We start from the raw sequence: 17,654 nt of genomic DNA, 5'->3' as shown, positions 1-17,654 counted from the left end.
AGCAGCAGGTTCTTGAAACTGAATGGAGTCTCGGAGTCTTGGGACTGGTGGCAGGAGATCAGGAGGTACATAATTTCCATAAGATCAACGTAGTCCAAGTTCCTGTCGTTGTTCAGGCATTCCTTGTGCTGCGATGGCTTCTTGGGCTTGCAGGGCACCGTATGAGGCTGCAGGTTCTTGAAAGGTTGTGAAGGGTAGGAGATCACAAGAGACAGAGTTGCGAATTCCATAGTGCGAACCTATGCCTTGTTCTCGTGTCTGTTGGGGCATGCCTTGTAGTGCTGCAATGGCTTCTTGGGTATGTAGGGCAGTAGTAGGTTCTTGAAACTGGATCGACTGTTTGGTGGCTCGGAATTGGCCGCGGGGTAGAATTTCCTCCATACAAGTGTTGTTCTCGAATAAATCTTTTTTCTTGGTGCCGTGCAGCAATGGCTTCTCTGCCGTGTAAAGCTGCTGCAGGTTCTTCGATTCCCAATATTTCTTGCGCATGGAGTCCATTTACTTCAAGATTGTTTCTTCTCAAGTCTTCCAACTCATATCCAGAGGAATCCAAATCGAAAAGAACATGGCGCATGTAAGAGCGAGCTGAAGCAGTCTCTGTTCCCACTCTCACTTCATCTTCATCGTGGTGGTTTTCGACTTCATGATCATCATCATCCATTTTTCTGGTTTTGTCTTTTTTGTTGTTGAAGAAATGGGAAATGGGAGGTGCTTTCTGGGTTTTATACTTTGTTGTGTCTGGACTTAATCTGTTACAAGTTTATAACTAACAAATATAAATATATATCAAAGACCTCTTCCCAAATCACAACATTGCCTATAGATGATAGCAATGTTGTGATTTTGTCAGGTTTCTTTGTGCACAAATCCTATTTGGCTTGTAAAAACAAGATTGCAGCTTCAGACTCCTCTCCATCAAACTCGACCATATTCCGGGTTTTATGGTCTGCTTCGTACCTTAATTTAACTTGATGGTAATTACTGCGATATCCCGTTCTTAGTTTGTTGGGCTCACCTGGTAGTTTGTTGCATGCTAAATGTTGCTTATTTGTTAATTTGTTTAGTTTGTGTTGAAGATAAACTATCGTTGATATAGACTTCTAGAATTTGAAGATAACCTCTTTTATAAGATTGGTCTGATTGGCTATACAGTAGGATATAGAAGACATGGCAGGATTATAAGTGTAATGAAGTTTGCTTTGCTTTAATGGTAACTTGTTTTTTGAAAGATTAGCATAATGATATCGAGCATATACCAAACTTAAAACTTCCTGGTTCAAGGAATTTGCAATAACTATCACCTTAATACTTTTGCTCAATCATCTGTGACATGTCTCTTTCGGAGAAATTTTCTTCATGTGCTTATGTTCGTAACCTTTGTTTTACTTCACTTTTTAAGTCTTTTTTCCATATCTCAGATGCGTTAAGAACCATAATCAGAGAGGAAGGGTGGGCTGCACTTTATAAAGGTCTTCTTCCCAGTCTTTTTCTGGTATGATATTGTCCATGATCTTATACTATTCTTATTATGACTCTCTTTGTACAGATTGTATATCTACCCACAGACACCTAACAGTGCATCATTGATTCACTGCAAAAAATACCATGTTCATAGTTGTGATATCATGCAATGATTGTGGAAAATTATACTCGGAGCTAATCTTTGTTTTTTGTCAAATACTTGAGTTAATCAATGTAAAACGAAAGTGAAAAAACAAGCAAAGAATTTGTTATCGAAAATATGGGGGTATCTGACATTTCTGATGATTTACAATGCCGAAGGGAGAGATGGAAGTGCTTCAGGCGATTATTGTGTATTTCTAAATTTGATCGCATGTTAAGACATTAAGTACATTATAGCATACACATGTCTCGATCGTGCCAAAAAGTTTTCGGTCTTTCATGCTTTAGAATTTGCAACTTACAGGTCATCTTATTGTTTCAGCAGGTTTCTCATGGTGCTATTCAATTCACAGCATACGAAGAACTCCGTAAAATCGTTGTTAACTTCAAGTCTAAAAAAAGCAGAATGCATTCTGGAAGTGCTGATACAGTGCTGGTATTTGTCTGTTATTGCAGTTAATGTTTTGTGGAATGGCTCTAATTCCATCTATAATTACATTCCCATATCATGTATAGTTCCCTATAGAGGTCCAATTCGGAAGTTGGAAAATTTGTTGGTTAGGATTTACTGCTCCAAATGAAGAAATCCCATATTTGTGGGGGAATTGTAGGGGAATGTACAAATTTGTATAAAAGAGAAAAAAATGTGGCTGTTGCTCTTAAGATAATTATGTTTGTTGCATTGTAATATTATGTTTTCGGCTCTTTTGCAAATTAAGCAATCTGGTTACGGAATCTTATGGTCCATTGGTTCTGCACAGAATTCAGTTGACTATGCAGCATTGGGGGGATCATCTAAAGTTGCGGCATTCTTCTATCTTATCCATTCCAGGCATGCATCAATGCATATTATTAGCACTGGTCCAAAATTCTTCTAGATGTTCATTTCCTTGTTAGATTACTACTTACGCAGCTTTAATGATCTTGTTTTTTCTTCTCTTTTTTTCCAGGTGATACGATCTCGATTGCAGGTTGGTATATCCATATCTTTTTCCTCTTTACGTGGGCTCAATTTGAGCAAGTTCTCCAGTCTGAAACAGTTTGAGCTTTTATTATCACGATGGGTTCGGGAAGAGATTACTGAAATCCCATTTTTCATAACTTATGGAGTTGCCCCTTGTGATTCTACTTGTTTTATTCGCTCGTATTCTTATTAATGATTGGAACTTTCTAATGTCTCGTTTGTCAGCAACGACCTAGCAGCGAAGGAATTCCAAGATATATGGATAGTTGGCATGTAGTAAGGGAAACTGCACGGTCAGGATGGAATTTACCTTTGATTGTGCAGATATTGTATGAAAGTAAGAAAGAAAAGAAAAAAAACTAGTTATTGAAGGCATTAAGTTGCTCTTATTCGACAAAACCCCTTTGGTTTTGTCATGGATGCTAACTTCTCTCTTTTCATATTTTCCTGCTGTGGCTTGTAGGTTTGAGGGCGTTCGAGGTTTCTACAAGGGAATCACACCAAATCTTCTGAAAAATGTTCCTGCTGCCTCAATAACTTTTATTGTATATGAAAACGTACTGAAATTTCTAAAATTGGCTAGAACGAACGAATAAGGTTTCTCTCTTCATCAATTCTTTCTACATCAACATTATTTGAGTGGAAACCTTCGAATAAGGAAATGGGGCTTGCTTACTTTTGCCCTATGCTAGAGTCGACTTTTCAAAGTCATTCGAATGATTCCCCAAATTCTAATTATTGAAAAAATGAGATCCATTATACGGCCCAATCCGATATAGAAAAAGGCTCTCTTGCTCCGCCTAAATCTGTATCAATAGCGATGGCAAGATCAACTAGTGTAGGGGTTGTGGCACCCATTTGGCTTTGTTGGCATGACTCTAGGAATTGATCTGAAATAGTAGCCTGCTGACCAAAATGATGGAAAGCATTTTTGGCAAAGCATGTAAATAGTTCTCCATTTTTCTTGACAAAACACTGAATGGTGGGGTCCCATAAAAAACTGGTAACCTCCTACAATTTTTCAGAAACCTACCGATATAATTCAACAAAAAGTCGTAGCATCAAATGCTACGTAGTTCCAAAGTTGGATCCGTATAATTTGTAGTAAAATGATTAAGAAGTGGTGACTTGGTTATATGGTTGTTTGTGCTTTCACTGTTCCCTTGTGATTGTATTGGAAATGCGAATTCCGCTTACATCACAATATTTTCTTTACTCTGAACTAGTTGAGTTTTTATCGCAAGTAGTTTTTGATGTTTACGAAACTTTTCACTTATCCATCAATATCATTGTCAATGTCAATCTTGTGCTCTTCACATCAGATGACGTAGCAGCACACAAGTAGGGCCTTACAAAAAAGAAATCCAGTTGGTAGCTTCGGTTTTGCATGCCAAGTGTAATTCCCGAAATCCAGAGTTTATCACATGAGGTTATGAACGGATCTTGTACATGTCTTTAGAAAAACAAAAAGTTATAAAAAATGGAGAAGCTATCATTCAAGCAGAAACACACTTTACGAAAATTTCACTCATCTGCAGGATGTTGACGGAGGAAGGAAAGTACTTGGCTGGAGACTTCTTGAGGGTTCTCTTGTTGAATGAAATGGTGGCCGCCCACAATAACCACCTCAAGGTCCGGAACAAGGCTCCTGAACTCATCACCTTGCACAAATTCACTTGTTCCGCCTGATTTAAACCCGAAATCTTTGTCCCCGACCATGAACTTCACCGGTACCATGATTTTCGATCCTTGCCAGGGCGCAAGAAGCTCCCAAGTTCTGTGTATCATGACCACAAGTATTAGCCAACATAACACAAGGACTAAAACATAATGCAGGCAGTTGAGCTGGCTCCATTTTACTAAAGAAAAAGACTTTCTTTGCAAATTTGGGCGTAGGCAAGTGTGTTCTTCCTCTGCACCCAATTTTGAATCTCTCTTTCCGTAGTTTAGATAAGTCGAATAAAAAAAATATTCTATAGTTCTCTAGGCTCAACTTGATTATGTTCTAATAGCCTACTGGAATAAAATATGTCTCCTACCATATGATGGTTGTACCTAAAGCATATTTTGAAGAACAATTTAGCTTGGGAATAAATGGGGAAGTTTTTGTACACTTACAGGTCCATTGCGCGGTAGTAGTTCAAAGGACCGGTGAATCCAGACTCCTCAAATTTTTCAGCGAAGACCCGGATATCCTCTTCAGTTAGCCATGGCGGCAATGACGACTGTGTCTCCAGGTAATCGATATACTCCATGTCTGGAGGAGCTATCATTTTATTGGTTACCAGCAGGAACTTCTTCATCACTGTCATATAGTCATACCTCGCGAACGCTCTCTCTGCTCTTCCTGGTTCCTTCTCAGCCAAGAAACGAAAATTAAGTGACTTATGCATACATATATTTGTCAGATAGTGAACTTCGACCGCACGTTCAGGTAAGTACCTGGAATTGAATGACATGGCTTCCATCACCAAAAAATTGTCTTATGGCTTCGGTAGTTTTGGTTGTTGGAGATCTTGGAAAGTATGGAACTGATAGATTAACCAGCCCTATCACTCTATCAGGCCTAAACAAGCTCAAATTCCAACCAACAACTGCTCCCCAATCATGTCCCACCACATATGCCTTCTCAAATCACAGCATAACATAAGATTAAAAATCCTTAAACCCCCCCATACATAATTTAATTTGGGTTCGAGAAAGGAAAATGATTTCTGCACAGCTCTTTTCTCCTTTTCCCTCTCTTTATTCTTTTTTTCTTTTTTCTTAATTTTTTATTTGATTTATTCAATCCAAATATCAGAAATATATATGGGAGAAAAGGGTGGTGCGGGAATCACTTCCAGTAGGGAAAAAGCTTCTCACCTTTTGTTGACCAAAATGATCAAGTAGGCCAACGAGGTCTCCTACTATGTGGAAGATAGTGTAGGAGTTGGGGTTGAGAGGAGCGTCAGAGTCACCGTAGCCTCTCAAATCCGGCGCCACCACGTGATAGCCGTTTTCTGCCAAGTATTCGATCTGGTGGCGCCAGGAATACCAGAGCTCAGGGAAGCCATGAAGCAAGAGAACCAGAGGACCTGTCCCTTTTTCTGCTACATGAAGCCATATTCCATTGGTTTTGATCCTCTGGTGATTCACCTCTATCATGAAATCCATGGTTTAGAGAGAGAGAGAGAGAGAGAGAGAGAGAGATTGTTCAATCAACGGTTTATTCAACAAATGGTTGATTGGTTTGTGCATAATTTAAATGTTTATTCGACAAAAGGTTGGCGCGGTTGGTAGATTTGAGGGCAATAGTGTAATAGTCGAAGATGAGAAATTTGAGCTGTTGGTTTAGCACTACAAAAATTTTAGTCAAACAATTATTTTGTACTTTATCATCTCTATGATTGCTCTGTTTTTAAGGGTTAATTACACCTTGTACCCTTACTGATGTGTCCACAATATAGGCAGCCTTGAAAATTCTGCAAAAGTCGCCAATGTGCTAGCTTCCTCGCACTCGGATTAGAATTACCCTTTTCGTAAACTAGAGAATTTTGAAATGTCACTTTTGGTTTTGTACAAGAAAAAAAAAAATCACTTTTGAATGCTTCGTAAAAATAATGCAAAAACTTTTTATTTCAATTGAACTAGTTTTGGTCACAATTCAAAAAGTGCTTTTATGGTCACTTATGTTACAAAAATTTTATAATTCAAATACAAGGGTAATAGTATAATCTTATATCAAATATGTATACAATTAATGCATTTCAAGTGCATGCGGTCCAATATCCTAGTGAAAAACTACAGTAATGCATTTATTCATTTTGAAAATTCTGATTACAAACTCTAAACAAGAAAAATGAATGTTTCTGCTAGCACAGTCTAAATGTTCGCATACCCGTGACAAGTTGAGCCTGCAAAAATATGATGTGCAGTGAAGTCAAATACAAGATGAAAATTATCCGCTTTGAGTGTACAACTTGCCAACTAACGGGTTGGAGCTGTCAACTGTTAATGTGTGTTTAATCGCTCAAGTGCATCTGGGCGATTTTTCTTAGCATATTATTTATATTTATCCCTCATATATTCTCCCTAGAATGTAAAACAAATTAATAACACACTCACTATTGAGGATCTGGATTGCATACCAAGTTCATTGTTTGAATGAACTTCTGGTTATGTGCATAAGGGATAGAGAATAAAAGTAATCGAAAACCTTTGTTACTCTTTCTGACGGAACAAATTAAAAACCGAGGATTGATTTAGTGTATTGTAGTGAAAGACAAGGGTGGGCAGTTGTTACAGCGGAAACAGTAGGTCTAGGTCAGGCAGAATTTGAGTTTACATATTCAATAGTTCCCTTGGTCAGTAATTCATTGGAAGATAAACTTTGACAATTGCTCAATAGAATACTGCAAATTCAGTAGAGAAAAAGAGATGAAAAGGTGAAAACTTAAGCTCTGGGCATGGCAAGAAATCCAGTCCAAACGCCGTGACAACATTCAGTTTATGACCTTCCACATCCCTCTGATGCAATCCTCAAGTTCATCTAAGTTCACTTCTCTATCAGGTTGTAAAATCAGCCAAAACAAATGACGTTTTACTTAAATCTTAGTCTGGATAATATTAAGAAACGACCTCAGTTTATGAGTACTGAATAGTTAGCTGTCACTAACCGGGCAATACTTTTCGATTTGGTTTCTATCTGCATACAAAGATAGTTTCAATTCTCTAAGCAATCAATCTTCATAAGATGATTTCTGATGAAGTGAATGAAAGCTTAAAATAAAGAAAAATTTGTGATGCAACCTGATCAACAGCAAAGAACTATGTGTTTTAATTAGAGCAAAACTCTTGCTACTATGGCTGGATTTGAAACCATCTTGATTTGGCCAAAGAATTAAAGCTTAAAACACATTACGTAACAAGAAAATTAATAAGGCAAAACTGCAAAAGCTTTTTATTTCGAGTGAACCAGTTTTCGTCACAATCCAAAATCGTGCCTCTATTAGCACTTCTACCCCTCATCTAGGAAATCCACACGCCGTTCCCTCTCCCCCTGAGGGAATACAAACTATTTACTTTTTGAGGGAGGGAAATTCAGCAATATTATCCAACTCGAACGGAGCCTTTGGCTTTGCCTGCCGTGAACGATTTCCTTCAAACCCTTGCTTCCCTCTTCGATCCTTCTCTGGATTCCAGGAGCGGTCATTCTGCTTATTAAACTGACCTGCATTATTCTGGTTATATGCAGGGCGGTTCTGGTGATATGCATGGCGGTTCTGCTGATATGCAGGATACTGCTGGCCATATGTAGGGCGGTTCTGCTGATCGTTTGTAGGGTGGTTCTGATGATGATATGCGGGGTGGTCCTGATGATATGCAGGGTGCTGCTGGCGATATTGAGGATGCTAGTGTTGATCTTCAGACTTCGAGGGCTGCTGGATAACGGCGGGTTTGTCCTTCTCTGCCTTCATTTTCTCATACTCTTTCAAAGTGAGTACACGAGTAAACTTTTTCTCATCGGGAGCAGTTGGAGCAGCAGCAGTTGCAGCGGCACTGGAATCATTGGCAGCTCCTCCATTCTCGCCACCTTTGCTTTTAGTCTTCTTCATCTTCCTCCGTACACTCCCATTTATTTTTCGCCTCACAAATCCTTCAGAACTCTTATTGCTGCTGCTTTCGTTGACCCCATTACTCTCCAATTGGGTTTTATCACCCTGTTCCGGGGTTTTATCTGCCTGCTCCGGGGCTTTATCCCCCTGCTCTTCCTGTTGGATTTCCACAACAGCTTCAGCCTCCTCCTTCTCCAACCCATTGATATTTCTCTTCAAATTCCGAACCGCCATATACCGTCCCAAAGATATCTGCAACACACACTAGTAGTATAGACACATTACATTGGTTTTAGGCCTAGAAGAAAATCTATGTGAATTGAAATCCCATGCTGTAACCGATTCCCGCGTGTAATGCCAGTGTGATTCAATTGCCTCCGTAACATATTTTTGATATCGAATCCACTTTCTGCTCTCTCTCCTTCCCTTCTCTCCCGGAGCCTTCTCTTGGACTCCTCAGACGAGCCCTCAGTCCTCTCATCAACCACAACGATGAGTTGCTGGAAACCTTCATGCTGTGTGCTTTTAGAAGATATGTTTTTCTTTTTCCAAGAATACAAATCCTGAATCAGGTCATACTTTTTATCTTCAGGTTAGCATGATAGGTGCCAATTTTGACGATGATCACACATTTGAAACGTGTAATTGCAGATAGCTAAAATCACTGAAGAAGGTGCAACAGTCTCTCAGCCCTACTCTTTGAAGACATTCTGGGGTTTCTCTGCTTTCGAGAATCCAACATTGGGTGCTCAAGGCTCATGGTAGACAGCCAACTCGCAGCTAATGTTTGACAAGAGAACGAGATTATGCGTGTGCGTGGGCATGTAAGGAAGAAGAGATTGATCGTTTTACAGCAAGGCAGTGTGCTAAATGAGCTAAATTGAACCACTTTCCCTGAATATTGCACATTCAAGAAAAATTGTAAACCTTGAAAGACGAAAGAGATTCACAGAACTTCACTTCCAGAGTTGCTCAGAAAATAAACGACTTAACCTGAATACTGCACACAAATTGGTACAAATCCCTAAAGCTAAAAAGCAGCATCACTTCTCATCAATGGTAACAAATCCCTAAAGCAGCAAATGTGTTTCGTGACGAGTATACGTAGACTAATCATACACAATCACAAGACTGAAAATACTCAGCTACAACACCTCCAATAAAGCGTTCGCTATGAAAATTGTATTGCGCACAATGAAAACACACGAAAAACACTCAACACACGACAGTATTAGTATGGTATAACAATCCAGGAAGACACATGCCAACAGTAATCACTTCCCTTGACGAGAGGCGAGCAAGTCTAGAAAAAACACTCAGGAAGAAAAGGGGCTTAAATTATAAAAGCTTATACCAACTTCTGACCTCAGTTTGTTCCTTACAAATCAGTCGAAACACAAATTGTTCCCTTCTCTTTACAAGTACCGGGCATTGTCAATTTATAAGAGTTACTCAGCAATTGGGATAATTGCTTCTTTTCTTTTGTCTTCGTTGTCCTTCGAACAGGAAAGCCAATTACTCTAATTTCTTGACAAATGACGGAAGACAGTGCATGGTTATTACACTTTATCGTCATGGAACCACCACCTCGTTTCCTTGGGAGATCTGCCATTTCTACAATTCTTTACATACCGGTCATTATCTTCCGGACGTTGCTGCAGGCATACACAAAAGGGCTTCAGATACGCATCCCCAAAATATTCACAATCTATTAGACCATTTAATTCATAATCAGAATGTCCATCTTTCACAAAATAATGATTAGTTATCTTCCCTGTTTGAATGTTTTAGCAGAATAAATGACGGGACATGATCTAGCTTGCTAGTTAAAAGAACTGAAATCACCAAAAATGCAAAAATTAGAGAAGTACAACACAAACCTTCACAGGTGGAGCTTGATAGCATGGAGAGAATGCTAATACAGATGGAACTAACAGTCATGGCTGGTGACCATGAATCGTACAAAATATCTACAAGATTCCATATCAACAATAGATCACATTATGTGAGGCCGTGAGGGTAAAATGAAACAATATATTGTCTTAAATACAGTATAACTAAAACTTTCACTCATTGGATTCATAATGGTTCAAGATACTGTTTGATACAGCACGCAGTAAGTAATGACAACCTAAAGATGTTGTTAAGGTATACCATCCCCGGTTTAGTATCTAATATACTTATTCAAATCTCTGGTAAATACAAATTTAGCTCAGTTAACAGACTGAACATATTCAGAAAGGCAGTGACCAACCAAACCTACAGCAAAAATCAACACTCAGTTGGATTTCCATGGCCTAGTAAACTACAGCAAAAATCAATACTCAGTTGGATTTCCATTGCCAAGCTTTACTAGGCAATACCAGAAAAATAATTTATTATCTCAAACAAAATTTGTTTAGCTAGCTGAAAACTACATTTTTGCAGCAAGAGATTGAGATAAAGGTACAACACTTTCAGGCAACACTTACCACATGTTTCAAACAATGATGATAAATTATGCGTTAAACAAAAAAAAAGAGAAGCAACAACGGAAGATGTAAGTCCATTATAAGGACAAGTTTCAACAAATGAGTGAGTGAAGCAATCCAGCAAAAGAAAGATTTTTGTGATGTAATTAAATACAAATCAGCTATCAAATGCTTAACTGAAACCCATAGATTACCTAAACAAATATGACCATTGCTATAAATATGAGGATGTAGTGGAGCTGGAGGGACAAATATAACCTGTTCAAGCCGCCACAAGTTTACACACCAAAACCAGTTAAGTCACCAGCTTTATGAAAATCAAAACTACGCAAGACAACTAATTTGCAAATATATGTTGAAGCAAATTCATATCACACAATCAGATGGATTTGCACAGACCTGCGGGGCTTCCATTGGGTAATGCTCAGGAAAATCAACCTGAAGCTGAAAGGTCTCATTAGAATAGAGAGTTCCAGGAGCTCCATTGACTTCAATCACCCACCTTTTGGATCACAAATCCCCAAAACACAGTAATTGAATTGAACCAAAGTAATTGCAGCAGAAAAACACAAACATTGAAGGCAAATATACACAACATAAACCCTAAGCAGTTGAATTTCAATCTCCCTCGTCAAAACAGTTTAAAAGGGGGTAATTTAAACCCAAAACCAAAGACCCAATAAGTATAACACTATGTAAATTCTGAATCCTACTATTCCTCCAATTCCAATGAATTATCCTTTCTCGATAAACAAACAGAAAGTAGAAGAATAAAAGAGAAGACCTTTGGAGATTATCGGTGACTTTGTGCTTGAAGCCCGCGGGAGGATTGACCTGCCACTCCACAAGCTCTTTCTGGAGCCGATTGCAAGCAATCTTACTCAAAGTCTGAAAAATCCAAAACCCAAAAACCCAATCAAAAAACAAAACCCAGAAACAGAAATTGCATGGAAAAGTGATTGGGTGTGAAATTAGGGCAAACCTTGCGGCCGGAGGCGGAGGAGCTGGTCATGCTTGGAGAGAGAGAGAGAGAGAGAGAGAGAGAGAGAGAGAGAGAATGTGGAGGTGTTGACGAGGGAGAGAGAGGGGGAGACGGGGAAAGGGACAAAGGGAGGGGACGGGGCGGCCACGATTGGTTTCACAACCGGTGTTGGGTGTGCCCCATATCCAATTTCTTTACTTTTATATCTTTCTTATTATTTATCCAATTGTTATTAACCTTTCAAAAATATCATTTTACATTTCAAACTTTCTATATTACGAAAGAAAAACACACTTGTGAGGAGTGTAGAATGAGATTTTTGAAGTGCCAATAACACTTCCCATTCTTTATTCGCATATGTTTTTCTTCGCCAAGTAGGCTCTTTTGATGCGTGCCTCGCCACACGATGTTGTTTCGTCTTCTAATAAGAGAACCAGTTATTCGCCACGGTAGTTCATCATTTTGGGGTCAGGAAAACTCACATAGACATTTCAGCTTTTCCTAACCACCATCGTATGATACACCAGCACCATGAATTGAATCCAGGACGTACTGTGTGTAATACGAACTTGAAATTCGTTTCCAATTACTCAGCCATGATGGTTACTCTCTCTAGTTTTTATTTGACCTTTTTTCAAATGAAAACTAATGAAAAGGGTTTGAAAACTTTGAGTTTTAATGATAAGGACAAAATAAAGGGTAAAGTGAATAGTATCATAATTGACTTTTTAATGTAAAAATATGATTTTTCGTTAAAAGGAACAGTACCGTGAACTTTTCGTTAAAACTCTTTTTTTTCAATAGATTTTGGGAATTAGATCCTGTTGTGACAACTTTGTACGTGATTCGTTGTCATCAGACCAAGTGGCAAATTATCCTTTCTTATTTCAGTATATGCCTTGGCCAGTGTCCACTTTGCTTAGAAAGTGAAAGCCGAAAGGCAGTTTGTGTATTTTATTAACTAAGGTTCCACTTTCACCCAACTTCATGTATTAAGGTTCAATATTATTCGTCAGCGGTTTGGAAAGATTCGAACTTGAAATCTTTTTTAACATTGAGGTTTTTAAACTATTGTTGTAACCATGAGTCTACATGGTCGGCCGAATTAAAAACCAAATCAAACCTAAGGGCAGCTAAGGCAACTTTCTGCTCGAAAATTGCTTTTAGTAGTAGTTTGAATTTCCACACTAAGCAGTAAAGGAAGATCAGTTTCTTTAAGCCATTCGGATTAGCCTAATGCCGACGGTGGGCAGAAATAAACTAGGTATAGGGTCAGAACTCTTTAGTACTGATTTGATACTAAGGTGCTTTTATAAAAAGTTGGTATAAAAAAAAGATGAGCTCAAAAAGGTGTTTTGTAAACATTTAAAAACAGCTTATTTTCACAGTTTTTAGTGAAAAAAGCTGAAAAATGTGAAGTAGCAAAAATGAGCTTTAAAAGACCGGCTTCTTTTCGCCAAAACACGAATGAATAGTGTTCATTAAATGAAACTTCCAAATTCCCAAACCTACCCTCACCCGTCTCTTCTCTGTTACTCAATTTCAAAACATCCACAGCTCAAAATTTGCATATGTTGCACGTAATTCTCGTTCTACCACAAAATTTACACAATTTCAATAAAATCAAAACCCTAATTTCAAAATTTCACTAATAAAACGATTGAATTTGGAGGATGCAGAATCGAAACCTACAAAACGTTGTTACAATAGCAGGTATTGCCAAAATTCTCGAGTCCGAAGTATCGCTCGCCTTCTGGAAACTGGTCACCAAGAACCTTCTCGAGTTTGGATCCCGCAAGCACCCATCAGGTCCAGTCAATACACAATTTAGATTATAGCCGAAGACTTAGATCCTCTCTCTTTCCGATTCAAGTCAACGATTCACATCCATGGACAACTGAGTCGTTCACCGAGTTAGTCACCAAGCTCCTCCCAAATCTCCGTCGAGAGAGTAGGGATTGTGTTCAAGGGATTACAATTGGTTTTGTTGCGGTGGTGGTCTTTAATAAGGGAGTGGAATATGTCGGCGACCCAGCCTTCCTTAAGATATGGCAAAGAGAGAAAAAGAGAAAAGGATGAGAGAGGGAGTGGGCGGCGAAGGAGGAAAGAAAATACAGGTTTTGCAAAAGAGGATAATCGAATCTTGGAGAAGAAAATAGAATAAAAAATTATGATTCCATAATAAAAGAAAAGATAAAGAGTAATAGTTGTATAGTAAATAGATATTATAAATGTTGGATTATATGTTGAATGTTAGATTATGATTTCTTGTTAAACGTTGGATTATATGTTTAAGATAAAGTTTATAAATATTTTTTTTTTAAATAAAGTATATTTAGTAATTCACCTTTATTTGTTAAGAAAATTAAATTAATGGCACATCTAGTATTATATCATTTTTGGTCATTTCATACAGTGACATCTGTTTTACATAAAAGTTTACCAAACACTATAATACTGTTTTTTTTTCTCCAAAAGCACTTTTAGAAAAAAGTTTACCAAACACTCACTACTTTATTTCATAGCTATTTATTCTCACAGTAGAGCAGAAACAGTTTTTTTTTCAAAGCACAACAATACCAAACCAGCCCTTAATATAAAACCCTAAAAAGACTAGTATCCGTGAATCTTTCTATCATGTAAAGAAAACTAATGTGTGTAATTAGGATTAGCATTGACACGCCGCGACCCTAATATCCTCATATACCAGGGCAGGCACGTGCTAGTCGACATCCGAGGGTGACAAAGTCATTTCAACATGCATGCAAGTTATATTTAAAAAGAACGAACGTAAGTAAAATATATAAATTTGAATATAATGAAGTATGCAATTGCAGGAACGTGTTCAGAGCATACAACTAATCAAGAAGAGTACAAAAGGAATATTTTAAAATAAATGAGATTACAAAGAAAGTGGATCCTACATCAAGAAGACTCAAAGATATCTATGCAGGATGTATCCTTGACGCCGGGATCTTGTGCCTCGACTCTAACTTCTAAAAGGGCTCAAAATCAAAAGGTGAGTGGACCAAAGTTTATAATAATAGTACTAGTAATATGAAAATCATTTTCTTTCTGAACATACTAACCCTCTGTTTTGAAAACACATATATGGTACTACATAGTAGGTTTTCTGAAAACTCTAGCATGCCATAAAAAACATTCATAAAACAGTGTACGTGTAAACCAGTGCTTAATAATGGTAATCTAGTTGCTTGAAGGCAAATCTGTAAAACATCTGTAAATCACATCAATGATGTACTCAATTAGGGTATCATAGTGGCCCGAAGGCATAATTATCACCCTGAAAGTGAAGTTGTATGACACCGGGTTACGCCACCTGAAGATGAAACCGTACGACTCTGGGTTATACCAAAGAAGAAACATATATATGTATATATAGTGGGTCCATCACCTGAAGGTGAAGCTGTACAACTCTATGTTACGCCAGAGAAGAAATATAGAGGTTCATCACCTGAAGGTGAAGCTGTACAACTCTGGATTACGCCAGAGAAGAAATATACATATATATACATAACACACCGACATTGGCCGTGGCTAGTGAAGCTAGGAGTATTTCATAAATATCCTCAATTATGTCCTATGGCCATATACATCTACATACTCGATTATGTGTAAATGTTGTATGATAACCCACTAGATAAGCACCGAAAACGTAAAACATAATCTTTCCACATCAAATCATCGGAGCTCAAAAGCTCAAGGCATCATATCATAAACCATATTCGTAAATCCGTAATATTTCATAAAGCGGAAATCCAATAATTCATAACCTTTCGTAAAACATAAATTCGATAAATCATAAATAATGCATAAAACGTTAAATCATGAAATCATGCTTTTTGTGAATGCAAGTCTAGCATTTTATAAAAACATGCAAGTTAAGAAAGGGTCCACTCATAGATATTTTGTTACCGGAAAGCCGCTCGAACTAGAAAGGACGGTGTCACTTCCACCGACGCACCTAAGCACAAATGGAGGCCATTTAATAAAACTCTATCAAAACGATAAAATTTGGGAAAACGGACAATGAATTTGGATTTGGCACGTCGAAAAACCTAAGAAGGGACCTCGGGAGGCCACGCGCCATTGCAAGTACCGATATGGGTCACCTGAAAAGTCGTCGAAATTTTCACTAGCACCACCGTCCACGATGGCGGAGCACAGTACCTTCGGCGGAGGGGTGTGTGCTCCACGCGCCGGCCATGATAGCGTCATGCTAACCCACACGCTGACCTGAGGAAGATTGTTGAAAAACATGTACCCACATGCTGACCATGGAAAATAGGGCATTAGGTCTTGGTCGGGCTAGATCCAGATCAGATCTGGGTTTTGGGTTGCTGGGTTGGGCCGGTTGCTGGGTTGGATCCGGGTTAGTGTTAATGGGGCAAGGGTTTGGTTTACATAGGCTAAAGGTTTGGGCTGGGTTATTGGATTAGGTCTAGTTATTGGGTTGGGCCTGATCATGGGTTGCGGGTCGGGTTGGATCCGATTGGGCTCACGGGTTAGCCAGACCCACGAAGAAGAAAGTCGAAAACTGGAAATTTTGGCCGGAAAACTTCCCCGACTCCGTTTAGCTTCTAATCTTAATCAAAACTCACCATTTAAAAACCAAATTAAAGCTAGGAAGACAAAGATTCGGAATATACCTAAATGGGACTAAGATGCGGCCAGAAAATGGCTCGAAAGCCATCGGACCCTTATCGGAAAATCTGGAAAATGCTTGCCCGAGTTGTTTTCATGTTTAAACCTTCACCAAAATCATTTTTATTCAACAACTATGTAATCTATACCACGTAGGAAGAAGATCGAAGGATGGTTCGTGACTTACCTTCGTAGAGGATGGCCATAACTCGTCAAATTCGGTTTTGCATAGTGATGGTACTATGCAACGAGGGAGAGAGGGAAAACAAGGGGTTTCTCGGCCTGGTCTGGGTTCGTGAGTCCATCATCGATCGTTGGGGAAAGAGTCCGTGAAGTGGGGGTGCTCGTCAGAATAGCGAATGGTGGTAGTGATGTGGCGTGTCTGTTTACAGAGAATGAGAGTGAGAAAGGTAGCTGAGAGAATTTGAGAGAGTTAAAGTGAGAGAGAGAACTTTGAGTTGAGGTGGTGGTCTGTAGGGTGGCTCACGGGAGAAAGGTATGGTGTGGCATGATCTCTGCATTTGTAGATAGAGAGATAAGAAAAGGCTGAGAGTAAGAGAGAGAGTGAAGATGAGAGAAGAGAGTTCTAGAGAGAGAGAAGTCACGGGATGAGAAAAGGGCACCCTAGGAGAAAACCTACCAAGTGTCAGCCAGGGAGTGGTCCGAAGTGGAAAATATCTCTACTTGGAAAATTACCAAAATGCCCTTACATTCAAAAATTCGTAGAAGCTTCGTTTTTGCTCCGAACTCGATTCTATTCGCACTTACATGTTCGTAACGACAAATACTACAAGTATACGCCAAGGAAAAGAACCTTACGTGACACGACATGAAGGTTAACAAAAATCAACGTTTTTTCCTCGAAGGACATTTTCGTAAATTCACACTATAAAATTATAAAAATCGAAATATCTAGGGACGGGTCATTACAAGCATACTACTACCTTGATTAATGGAATGTTCCCGGACAATTTGTCCATTGGGAATTCAATCTTCCAATGTTTGATTCTTAACACCTATTACAAGTATTCTTTTCCTCTCCTCATCATAACCATTGATCAGAATTATCTTAAGAGTAGCGATCAAATCGTGTCATGTTTCCGTGCGATTTCAGAATCGTGTAATGTTTAAAGGCATCGCGCTTTGCCATAGCCAATAACTTTTGATTTATATTATTTTCGGAAGCTAAGTACTCCCACTTATTACTGGTACAACGAAAGTGACAACCAAAGGCAATGGCCTTAACTCACACCAAGAAATGAAGCATACAATCCTCAAGTGCAAGCACCATGCACTAAGCATAATCCCATAATATGAGAACAAGCCATTCCAATTCGAAGCAATTGTTGATG

General features: G+C 38.7%; 2 protein-coding genes and 1 long non-coding RNA gene across 3 annotated transcripts; 1 reads left to right on the top strand and 2 right to left on the bottom strand.

Moving 5' to 3' along the window:
• Window positions 1-3,968: 3,968 nt before the first annotated feature.
• On the bottom strand, window positions 3,969-5,802 carry LOC125471742 (epoxide hydrolase A-like). The gene is made up of 4 exons (XM_048572457.1): window positions 5,453-5,802; window positions 5,030-5,212; window positions 4,706-4,941; window positions 3,969-4,364 (listed from the first exon to the last, which is right to left on the bottom strand). The coding sequence occupies exons 1-4, from the start codon at window positions 5,741-5,743 to the stop codon at window positions 4,112-4,114; spliced, it is 963 nt and encodes a 320-aa protein (XP_048428414.1). The 5' UTR covers window positions 5,744-5,802; the 3' UTR covers window positions 3,969-4,111.
• A 2,834-nt stretch (window positions 5,803-8,636) lies between these two features.
• Window positions 8,637-9,841, top strand: LOC125479570. The gene is made up of 2 exons (XR_007260113.1): window positions 8,637-8,756; window positions 8,836-9,841. It is a non-coding gene; the product is annotated as an uncharacterized LOC125479570 (long non-coding RNA).
• On the bottom strand, window positions 9,501-11,810 carry LOC125479569 (probable ubiquitin-conjugating enzyme E2 18). Its single transcript, XM_048589048.1, is given in 7 exon segments — window positions 9,501-9,839; window positions 10,065-10,073; window positions 10,075-10,154; window positions 10,850-10,913; window positions 11,055-11,157; window positions 11,440-11,543; window positions 11,638-11,810. Coding segments are annotated over 7 exon segments (486 nt in total). The 5' UTR covers window positions 11,668-11,810; the 3' UTR covers window positions 9,501-9,743.
• Between the last annotated feature and the right edge of the window lie 5,844 nt (window positions 11,811-17,654).

This window comes from the organism of the source record quoted next, unplaced genomic scaffold, assembly GCF_019419815.1.
Source record: "Pyrus x bretschneideri cultivar Hongxiangsu unplaced genomic scaffold, Pyrus_bretschneideri_v1 Contig1, whole genome shotgun sequence".
Lineage (NCBI taxonomy): Eukaryota > Viridiplantae > Streptophyta > Magnoliopsida > Rosales > Rosaceae > Pyrus > Pyrus x bretschneideri.
This window is presented reverse-complemented; position numbering and strand designations above follow the sequence as displayed.